General features: G+C 41.9%; 1 protein-coding gene across 1 annotated transcript in view; it reads right to left on the minus strand.

Moving 5' to 3' along the window:
• Window positions 1-4,803: 4,803 nt before the first annotated feature.
• The window catches only part of MN1 (MN1 proto-oncogene, transcriptional regulator), a 49,105-nt gene continuing 41,731 nt past the window's right edge, over window positions 4,804-12,177 (minus strand). Inside the window, exon 2 of the mRNA XM_050924028.1 lies at window positions 4,804-10,784. Within this exon, the coding sequence (XP_050779985.1) occupies window positions 10,600-10,784 (185 nt within the window). The 3' untranslated portion in view covers window positions 4,804-10,599. The remainder of the gene's footprint in view (window positions 10,785-12,177) is intronic.

Here is a 12,177-nt window from a genome sequence, read left to right on the forward strand (position 1 = left end):
TGGCAGCCTCAAATGCACAGCGGCTGCTTGGACTGTATTTCAGCATTCAAAGCTGGATGAATTCAGCTTGGGACTTCCCCTCTCCCCACTAAGCAGATGATGTGGCGGCAGAAGCAGCTCCTCCAGCAGCAGCAAGGTCTTCAGCAGCAGCAGAACCAGACGCAGAAGACCCTGAGCAAGTTAAAGTAGCGGACCAGTTCCTAGAGCAGCTTCACAGCATACAGAGGGACTTGTTTCTGGGCCCGGGAAACCAGCACAGATTCATGGGAATTGATTGTTCTGCACACTGGGATGACCAGCAGTGGCGAAACAATTTCAGCATACAGAAAGCAACCTTTTCAGAAATACGTGCTGAACCCTGGAACTACATAGGCATGCAGTGCCCTATCCCCATGAAGTGCTGCATACCAGCATGTGGGGACCTAAACCTATGGACAAACAGGTTGCAATTGCCACCCTCAAATGCTACAGGTCCATAACAAACTAAGCAAGTGTGGGGAGACGGGCTACAAGGGTCATTGGCATGCAGAGGTGTGATGCCATGGGAAAAGGTACTGATGGCACTGTGCTATAAAACCTGGTAATGTTCAAGTTATTGATGACACTGCACCCATAGGATTCACAAACAGTGCTGGGGCAATTGATGGGACCCATGTGCCTATTATTTGCCTTCCTCCTTCCATCAGGGCTCAGAATGAGGTATTTCTCCATGGTGCTTCAAGGACTGGTTGACCACTGTGGCAGGATTACAGACATACATGCTGTGTGGTCTGGAACAGTAGCTGATGCTAGGATCTTTGGGCACTCAACTGTACTTAAATTAATGAAGAAAGGGTCTGGGAGGGGAGAGTGGGTACTGCATGGGTACTGCGAGAAGTTGTTCCCAGTAGCCTGAATTGTCCAGAGGCTGTAGAACAAGGCTGGGTGCTGGTTTCCAGTACTGCACTGCAGCAGGGCATTTTGACTTTACATTGCCTCCAGGAGTTGTCTCTGCATCGCCCAGTCTTTTTCATATTGTCTTTGGCCATGGCAACACTGAGGCCCTAGCAACTGCCATGCTGTCCTCAGCCCGTGCAACAATCACCCTAGAAAGCTCCTTCTCAGATTTCCCCTCAGATACTCCCTCCACCTCTCCGTATTTTTTTTGAGGGGTGGGGGAGTTGGCACTCTGTAACAATGGCCATGAACATTTCATCCTGTTTTCCATTCTCTCCCCTTCAGGTGTCCCAGGTGCACGGCTGTGGAGAATGGCCATCTCCCTAAGGGACTGACTAGTGCAACTGCCATAACTGGTGGGGTATTTTGAAAAATGACAAGTGGTTATTGTTCATATTGCAGCAAGGCTTTGATAGCATTTTTTAAACGTGCATTTCTGGCTTTATCTCCCTGACAATCTTCCCAGTTTTGGGGGTGTAGTAAGATGAGGACCTGAAACAAACTCTTGTGTCAGAGGCCTAGTCTGACGCCTAAAGCCTGAACCAAAGTACTTCCAGGCACTGCTAAGCAAAAGCTGGGGTGTGAGCCAGAGGCAGGCCTCACTCACAGAAATTGGCGAGAAGAGGGTTGTTAGAAGCAGGTGCGTTCACACATAAGAGCTAATAAGATGAACTTGTGCCAACATGGCACCTGGACAGCCTGATACAAGGACACTCCATAGACATAACAAGGAATAGGCAGGTGTATCTTAAAGACAGGACAGTATGATGGATAGATCTGTATGTCTGAAACAACATGATCAAAGGGGAGACAGCAACCTAATGAGCCAAGGGGTTGTACCTCAATACATCAGGAGGGATGAGTAATCTGTCCTGTAACGGTATAAAAGTAGGTCCCAGAGTGTGCATCTTTGTCCAGTCTAGAGGGCAGTGGAGTGTCCCGCCACTGACTGAGCTGTGTCCACTGCCAGGGGGCACATATCCATAGTATGTCCTGTAGAGTCTATAGGAATCTATTACTGTGCTTCATTTGACAATAAACCTGGCTGGGTGCCTTTGTACTTTACTAGAGTCTGTGGTCATTGGGGATTCTCTCAGGGTTTGCTGTGTCAGCTATTTGTGCAAAGCCGGGGCAGCACACAGAGGTAACACGCACGCAGCCGACTGTTATCATCATCGAACAAGAGCAGAGCTACACACTGGTAGCAATTAACAACAGGGAGAACCTTGGAGATGATCAGTGATGCGTGTGCTGAGATTTCTGACCATGTGGTACAGGCTGGGTGACGCTGCTGTTGTGTGTTGGAGACTGTGGGGGAAAAGGGTTGGGAATTAAGTTCCTAGTCTGGCATTTGCTTGGAGGTGCCTATATGGTGTCTGAGGGGCTAGCTGAGTAAATCTGGGGTGAGCTGGATGTAATCCTCTCTGCATCTCCTTTAGACTCACTTGGCTCTAGGTGCCATTACAGCAAGGCAGGCAACTAGGAGGCTGAGAATGACCTTACTCAGAAAGGTTCTAGGAGATCAGTAGGAGATCTTCCTAGTGTTCAGCACCTTCAGCATGGCAGACACGGAGTGCACACATCTGAACAGACCAAACTAATTCATTTCACAGCAAAGTTAACTCACCGTGAAAGAGGACTCCTGAATTCACAATAGACGCAGAGTCAGAACTACAAGGAATAGCCTCATGCGCACACAAATGTTTTCAAAGCAGATTAATTTGAAAATCTGCAGATTAAACCCTACATACAGACAAGCCCATTTAGTCTTAGAACCTATAGAGCAAGGACTTGAGAAAAAAGGAGCAGACAGCTTGTAGGAGCAGCTCAGCAAATCCACCTTTTTAATCGGGTTCTGTGGAGAAAATGTAGGTAGTATAAGATGTATTTCATCCTATGTTCATTTCACCTTTAAGGAAAGAACTCCAGAAACGTTGCCTAGAGTTCTCTCTCAAGACTGCACATGAACCAGAAAATTAAAACCACATTAACTAAAATCTTAATAAAACCAGGGAAGTGAAAGGTGTGTTTTTGTATCACCACTTTGCATGTTTTCCCTGGACCTTCTGCGAGTACAAGACTGTACTTTTCATGGCAAGAAGTAGGAGTCCATAGAGTCATGAAGAATATTAAAATTCATACCCTCAACAGGGCTTCAAAAAATAAAAACGAACAAGATTTTTAAGAGCTCAGCATTACAAACTATTTAAAGCATAATTACCAGATTTAACATAACGCAGTATTGTAAAGATAGTGAGATCTTCACAGGTAAGATTAAAAAATCCCTCTCCCTGTTGATCCCTGGATCTAACCAATTCAATGAGAGATGATCACATATCTTTGCAGGTAAATTACATGTTTAATTTACTCAAGCAAGAGTTTAAAAGAAATAAAGCAATCTCACTACAATGACTTGAAGAGGGTCTCAATACAATTTTTGTTTTTTCTATTCTACTTGAGCTGAGGGTCTTGCATTTTCAATGGGACTTTGGTTTAAAGAAAACAGAGGTGATTACGAAAAATCTAGAGGGCCTTCTATGGGACATATTATATTGGTAGCTTAGTTATACGGATACTCAGATGCATTATGTGAGTTACTAACTACCTAATGAAGCATAAAGAGATCCTGGTAAGACATAGGCACAGTAGCTGGTTCCTCCTGTCACACTTGCTCACCAAAAAGTGAAATTCTGAGTTTTTAAGCTGCTAATTGGAAAAAATTGTGGAGTTGTCTCCAGCATTATCCAAAATCACTCTTAAAGGTACTCCCAAACGGAAAAAAAATTGGTTGCACTTTTTTGTTGTTGTTGCTGTGCTATAAGTATAAAGACGTAAAAAGTTGTTCCCCACCCCAATTATATATTTATGGGGGTTGCGTGGGTTTTTGCTTGTTTTCCACATTAGAAAATATCCAGTATTCACTCTCCCTTTTTTGCTGGAGAACTCTTTGGAAGACTAATAGGAATATAGTAGCATAAAAGTGTTTAAACCTGAACTGAGAGGAGAAGAGATTTTGATCATACATATAGAATTCTGGTCTGTCTTGCTTTTTCCTTCCACCAGTTTCACTCAAAATCCTGAGAAACACTTGGAGAAAAAGCTAGGTTTGTGAAAAATCCAATACGCCTGCTCCTCTGACTGAGAACACTTCAGTTCTCTGGTCCTCCAAGGAAGCCCTTGGAAAACAGGGAAGATAAGACTTGATATTACTTAAATTTATATTTTTTTTCCTGTACAAGCCACCTTTATTGTGGATTTAGTAGTCTACGCCATGCTTGTCAATGTGCTCCAGCCAAAGAACTACTCCCTGGAACATCAGGAAAGATATTATAAAGATTAAACACAACACTTTTCTAAGAGATAATCATCCAATTTAGTCCTAACCTGTGCTAAATTGTATGTCCAATATGACACAGGTCAGATATAAAAGAATCAAAGATCCTTAGAATTGCAATAGAAGCACAAAATTTGGCTAAGGAACTCTAACAAGGATTTATATGCACTGACATCTTGCTGAATAATAAAACTATGTGAACAGAAGGAAACTTGATGTGTATTTTGTCAAGTATAGCAAGACTCACCAAGGATGAAATTCACCCTTGTCCAGAGAGCAGCACATGGCCTCAGCACCATCTAGTCCTGCCTCCACATGGAAGCAAGTTTCACCCTAAAAAAAACAAACAGGTATCGGGCAGGCAGAGGGAAATCCTAGCTCCAATGAAGTCAATGGCAAAACTACAACTGACTTCAACAGAGCAAAGATTTCACTCTCACAATGTCTGAACTGCATCATTTCACAATTCCCAAGAATCTCAGGAAAGACTCTATTCAAATAATTTTAAAACACTGCATGAAATATACAATAGCCACCATTAACATCATATTTATTGTTATTTAGTTGCTCAGTAAAACATATACAGATATATACAATATGCATGAATACAGAAGACTGCACTTTACATATTTAAAAAAAGAAAGAAAAATAACACTCAATTTCATGAGCTATTGTCACAGTCTTCCAACCAAGCATTTAAGAAATGAATTTAACAAGAGAGAAAAAAGATTACAGGATTGCCTAACACACAGCAGAGTCAAGTTTTCATATTTTACATGTGCAATAACATTTTTCAGAAGAGTTTGCTATGCAGTACGGATTACCAGTGTTATGATTCTTTTTTCTTATCCATGAACCAAATTTAGTACAAAGAAATAACATCCTTTTGCTTAAGGCTGTTTTAAAGCTGTAATATTCTTGGGTAGTGAATAGTGATAAAGTTATAACTGCCGGAATTCACAGCCTGCAGTTTCATCAATCAAAATCTATGAACGGATGGACTCAAACCAACAATTTTAATAGAGAAATTCTAAGACAAAATTAGACTGTTTCGTCCATTAGCCTTAAGCAATAAAGGATAAACAATTCTATAAGAATGGATTAAGCTCTTATATCCCATCCACTGAACAGCTGTGAGTCTAGAAATGAAGAAAAGGGTACACTGCAGCTTTAAAAAAAAATCAAATTTACCAATTCTATTTCTTCTTAGTATTAGAGCAAACATGACTTGCTCTACAGCAGATAGACTTGTGGTCATATTACACAGCTCTTCATTAAGGAATTAATGAACATTTAGCCTTGGTGTTGTGCCAGAAAGCCTTCAAACTGATTTCCTGGTTGGAAAGGTTAACTAGCCTTAGAACAACCACCTCTAAATACAGGTTTCAGAGTAGTTCGCTAAATGAAGTAGATGACAAAATTTTCATTTTTATTTCCCTTCCACCCACCATACCATATTAATCCTGAAATCATTCCACATTTGCTGAAATTCACCTTAATTAAATGAAAATGAATCTAAACTCATGTCACTGGAGAGTGAACAGCTTAACTATAGTAACGGAGAAATATTAACCCCATGAGAACATGACCTGGGGAAAACTCCCAAAGAGCATTTACTAAATAAGGCCTATTCATTCTTTTTTGACAAAGATGACTCATTACTCCCCATAACTTAAAACCAAAAAAAAAAAAAAAAAAAAGATATTTTGCTCAATATGCTACTACACTTAAACTCGAAGTGTAAGTATGAGATTTCTTTTAATACATATCAAAAAAGTCAGCAAACGCTGTGCAGGGAGAAATTTACCTTCAAGGGGTCAGAACTAAAAGATTTAATTTCTAAAATGCTGCTTAGACTGCTGCCTAGACTACGTGCCTGTGTACAGCAACTGAAAATGCCAGGCAGACCAAAGTGGACACTGCAGTATGAAGCCATATTATTTCAGGCAGCTGTTTGCAACACGAAATGAAACTTGTACACATGATAAATGCATATTTACCATAAAACTATTGTTTTTACCCCCATGAAGTCTTTCAAAATATGCGGATGCACTTTAAAATTAATTTTTGTCTTTATGCAGCCACTTTTGCAGCATTTGCAATTCACTGAATTTCATTACTTATTGGATTAGATTGTCCTCAAAAGGCAGGAGTTTTAAAATTATACTGAAGAAGCAGATAGGCCAATGGGTACTACACTGGACTAGGAGTTAGGAGAACAGTGTTACAGTCCCAGTCTGGGACTCATCTCAAGTCACTCTCCACCCTGTAGCTTTCCTGCCCTATAAAATAGAGATATAGTGATACCTAGCTCTCACACAGCATTTTTCATCTTTAGCTCTCAAAGCATTTTAAAAATGAAGACAAGTATTATTCCAGAAACTAATTATTTTTTTTATAATCTACTGCTTTGCTGATATTTCGTATATGTTTAAAAAAATCAGCGCACTTGTCATCAAATCAATGGAGAAGCTGGACAGGAAACTTATCACAGGTAACAAAAACTTAGTAACAAACACTGACCTGGTCAATAAATGCATACACCTTATTCCACCAGAATTTTGCAAATAGGCACCCTGAAATCCCACTGCAATGTGCTGGTATCACCTCAATAATTACTATTAGGCAGCTGGCATTCTGTCCCTCAGTTAAGGTGAGAATAAGCCATTTACAAGCCAGGGAGACATGGTGGATGGAACAAAGCTACCAAAAAGGTTAAGCAGATCTGTAGTATTGTCCAAACAGTTCTGATAAATAAACAGGCAGTTCCAGAGACCGAACCATATTTCCTCCCCCTCCTACTTTTTTTTAAAACGTGGTTTAAATTCCATTAAAGCTAACGAGGGAAACACGTGCTTCAAGGAAAGCACATGCATAAGTGCTTTGATGACTAGAGATGGAATTACTTATATTTAAAATTAAGTACTCTGTGGAACTGGGACTTAAACTGTGCTTTCTTGGGTTGGGGCGTGTTCTCTAAAAGTGAAGCTGGGTAACAATTGTTACATCGGGATATATATTACCTCATACAATGTTATTTAGAGTAGGTGAAGGGTAGAAGATTTGAGCCTTTCATCTGGATCCAGCCAAGTGTCGTGAATACAAGCTAACTCCATATTCACCAAATTATAGCAGGGGCAAACGCCGTATTTCCAGTAACCGTTCCAGCATCAATAAAATCTTTTTAAAAAAAGATTAAAAGTTTCTCAAAATCAGGGATGTTTTTTAAATTCTGAAACAAAGAACAACTAAAACTCAAGGACCCTTATTATAATTTCCTAGTTTAAAAAAAAATTTTACCCAAGTCAACTCAGTAAGCAGTTACACAACTGGAAAATAAATCCACGTAAGGCCAATGAGAGCTTGTTCCAAATAAGAGAGCTAGGAGAACGTGACAAGTTAAATACCATCTGTAACATCATTTAATATGTTGAGAGTTTTGAAACAGCATGATTTAAAGATTTCAGTACCACAATATACCATGAGTTTTTAAGCACAATTCCCTCCCCAGTGGTATCAATACAGAACTCTGCTTAAAAACCAATGGCCCAATGCGACCATCCAAGATAAATTCAAGACAGACCTCTGAACACCAACTCTCAAAAAGGGGCACACTGTGAATCCATGAAGCAAGTGATAAATAACCATGGTGTTTCAGTCCTTTATTTCACAGCTATGATCTAATCCTCCAGCGGTCTTAGTAACCACAAAGGAGTGGAGGAGACTGAGTGCTGGAAGTAGGGGTGCTGCCACACCCCCTGGCTTGAAATAGTAACAACCACCCAAATACATGGTTTCCACCTTCAGCACCCCCACTAGACAAACTGTTCCAGCATCACTGGACTGACACGTCTGAAGAACGGTGGGAGCGTTTAGTCCTACTGTAAGCAGAGGCTACGCAAATTATAGATAGCGTTACGTAAAACCACACCAGTGTCCGATCATCTTTTAATTTTTGTTTTTAGCTCATTTGTTTCCAGTTTTCTGTCCTGATGAGTATTATCTGTGAAGGGCAGGAAAGAATGGTTTCCTTTTATTGTATGTATCTAATAATACTGTCCTTAAAACACAACAAACGTCAAAAATAAACTGTCTTTACCAGCAGGAATTATGGGATCTACTTTAGGCTCCACCAGCACCCTGGGCAGTTTAGAGAATGCTAATCTCTGACATACAGGTGCACAAATGTGAGGACTGGCTAGAATGAAAAGGATACCCATCAGTACGTACTGATATGTACCAAATTTCCCAGCTTCATGCTTGGTTCCACTCCTAAAAATGCCTTATCTCACATATTCAACATTCTCAGTGACATACATTAAAGGGTAGCACTTTGAGTAATGGCACCATACCCTGCTGTGGAAAAAGGGGACAAGCAGCTACACTAAAAACTTTACCAGCAATCTGAGGCACCTTCTTCTTTAGCCAAAAAATGACGCCTTTGCTTCAGTGCTGACTTGTGACTACTTTGGTAATTTAAGGCTACATCTACACTAGAGAGCTTACAGTGGCACAGCTGTATCGATGCAACTGCACTAGGGTTGCCACCCACCCAGGTTTTACCCAGGCAGTGCGGTTTTTGGCTTCTGTGTCCGGTTGCTAGGTGCCTGGTTTTCAACCGGAAAGTCTGGTTGAAAAAGGGACCTGGCAGCGTCTGGTCAGATGTACTGACCAGACACCAACAATCCAGTTACCGCAGGGCAAGGGGAGGTGCCGAGTCATTAACTCCTGCCAGCCCCCGCTCAGCTGAGGCCGTTCCTACCTGCAGACAGGCTCCTTGTCAGGCTGCAGCAGCTCCTGTCCCAGCCCGGGAGCAGAGGGAGCCTAGCTGGTGGGTGGGGTTGGGTGCGGTGAGAGGTGGAGATGATCCAGTGAGCAACAGGGGGAGGTATCTTGGAGGGGGGGGAAGGGGGGAGAAGAGGCAAAGAAGGGTGCTGGGCCTCAAGGGAAATAAGAAATGTGGCAACCCTTATCTGTGCCACTGTAAGATCTCCCACATAGCTACTCTGTGCTGATGGTAGAGAGTTCTCCCGTCAACATAACTAAACCACCCCCAACGAGCAGCGGTAACTGTGTCCGCAGGGGAAGCTCTCCCACTGACATTGCACTGTGCACACTGTCACTTATGCTGGCGAAACTTATGTCGTCCAGGGGGTGTTTTTTTCACACCTCTGAGCGACGTAAGTTTTGCTAACATAAGTGGTAGTGTTGACAAGGCCTAAGTAACGGCTGGATGGCGGATTTAAATTTAGCCTAGCACAGGGGAGTTCCTCATGTCAAGGAATCAGAGCTTTTTTACATTCACGTAACCAGGAAGTTGTTTCACAGGAAGAGTACAGTACAAACGGTGTTTGGTATGTGATTTTCCTTAAAAGGAGCCCCTGCTTCAACTGTTATAGAGATAATGTGGTATTTAAACTTCCCTTCTTCTGGGAGCAAAATTAAAGATGTGGGGACTTTAGATACACACTGTGTCCTGGAGGTGATCTGCACTCCCCAAGCCTCCCCAGTAAGAGAAAGAAGGGTGTAAGGAATCCCACTCAAACCTTGGCCCTTGGTGGAGAAGGGATTAAAATGCTTTAACTAGCAGTTTCAATTTTTTTTAAAACACATTTGGTCAACCAGGCTTCACCGCTCCAGGCCCTATTGTTCAGAATAACACTCTATATGTGGGCTTCAAGTCAGCAAATAAACTGAATAGTTGTTTCCACTTAACAGCAGATATGAAGGCTGAATGTATTCTTGATAATAAAAAATAAATTATCTCAGGAGAGACAAAAATCACAGACTGAATACTTAATAGAGCATTAATTGTTTGGTTTGGTTGTTTGGTTTGGTTGTGACTGACGAAAGCTTGGTGTCAATATATAATATGATGACAATTTCTCTTCAACCGGCATTTATTCCTGAACTGCCATTCTTCAGGATTTCCATTTTAATAAGCACTGAACAAAGCGGAGGAGGGGGTGGGGCAAAAAAAAAAAAAGAAGAAAAGAAAAAACAAAAAGAAGGAGAAGTATCTGTCTTATTATGACACACTACTTGGACATACGTTGAGATGAGAGGAAAAGGCCTCATCTATAAACGTATGCCAAGATCACGGAATAATGGGGGAAATGATCTAGCAGAAAATCTTAAACAAAAGTGTCCTAACTGCAGAAGGGTTAACACTGGTAACATACTGTGGCAGAAGATTAAAAAAATTGAGGTTTACTTTAAATTAACCCTTTCCAGTCCATATGCCACTAAGCAGGTACCAACCTAGAAAAATAGTCCACGTAGAAGTAGCGACCCTTTAAAATTAAGAGAAAAAAATAATTTCCTTTTGTTCAAGTCAGGGCAGCCACAAAAGTCCCAAATCTGTTGGAGATGTCTGAGTGCAGGGATCTCCATGTCGGCACCGCAGTCCGGCCTTTCGACTCGCCCATGTCATCCGTGCAGTGGACCGAGAGGCATTGCAAATGGCTGCCAGTCTGCGCCGCAGCTGAGGTCTTGTTCTGGGGAAGGTCGTGGGCTGGAAAGGGTTAATAGAGAGATTATTATAAAGGTCTGTGCAACATAACCACTTACAAATTTAAAACAGCAGCAAAGAAAAAGGAACACAGTTCACTGAATACTTCTGTGATCAATCAAAGTACAGGAGACAGAGAGAACTGGAATCAAAACAATCCAGCTGCAGCACTGACCATGAAGGGAGGGGACATGCCTGGCCTACAGAAGATGAAACTCTTGCTTCTCTCAGTAACTCAACACAAGTTTTATTACTCAGTAGTGCTCTGTTTGTAGGGTTTACAGCAGGGGTGCCAGAACAGAGGGGACCAGAGGGCTATGCCCTCCTGCTTCTTAACAGCCATAAAGGCGAGCAACAGGGTGAGGGACAGAGAGGAGCGAGTGGGTGGAGCTGTCTTGGGGGTGAAGTGGCGGCATGGGGGGGAAGCCTCGGGGGAAAGGGCAGCTGGGGACAGGGCCATGGCTTAGGAGCTAGTGCCCCCCCCACACTTTTAGGGACCTTCTGCCACTCCTGACTTACAGCAGGACTCTACATATATGAAGGTGCACACTGCTAGTCCCGTATACTATCAGCAACTGTGGCCAGTTAAGAAGGAGCTAGAAAACCCATCATCGATACTGACATAGTAAGCTGCCCTTAAAGGAAGTTTCTTCCTAACCTTCATCATTAGACTTCTATCCTTCAGTCATGAGAGTTTACAGCCCTTGTATTTTTTTCCTGTCTGACGTAACTGTATGTAATGTAATGTATTAACAGGAGCATCCTATGCAAGACACAGGAGGTAACTGTTCTGTTCTGCATAACACTAGTGAGGCCTCACCTGGAGTACTCTGTCCAGTTTTAGGCACCATATTTTAAGAAAGCAGTCAAGAAACTGGAAAGAGTCCCAAGGAGAGCTACAAAAATGATCAAAGATTTAGAAAACCTGACCTCTGAGGAATGGTTGAAAGAACAGGCATGTTTAGACTAGAGAAAAGAAGAATGAAGGCGGACGTAACAGTCTTCAAAGTCCTTAACGACTGTTATAATGAGGATGGTGGTCAGCTGTCCTCTATATGAACACAAGGTAGGGCAAGAAGTAATCATCTCAGTTTGCAGCAATGGAGATTTTGGTTAGATATCAGTAAAAACTTTCAAAACTGTAAGTACAGTTAAGCACTGGAACAGGCAACCAAGGGAGGTTGTGCGATCTCCAGCAGTGGAGGTATTTAAGAACAGGCTAGACAGACACCTTCAGAGACTGGCTAAGTATACTTGGTCTTGCCTCAGTGTGGGGGAAATGGACTAGATGACCACTTGAGGTCCCCCCAGATCTCTATTTCTATGATTGTAAAGGTTTTTGTTATTTATGTATTAAATGACTTTATCAAGTCCAAACAAATCACAGGATTTACTA

This window comes from Gopherus flavomarginatus, chromosome 15, assembly GCF_025201925.1.
Source record: "Gopherus flavomarginatus isolate rGopFla2 chromosome 15, rGopFla2.mat.asm, whole genome shotgun sequence".
Lineage (NCBI taxonomy): Eukaryota > Metazoa > Chordata > Testudines > Testudinidae > Gopherus > Gopherus flavomarginatus.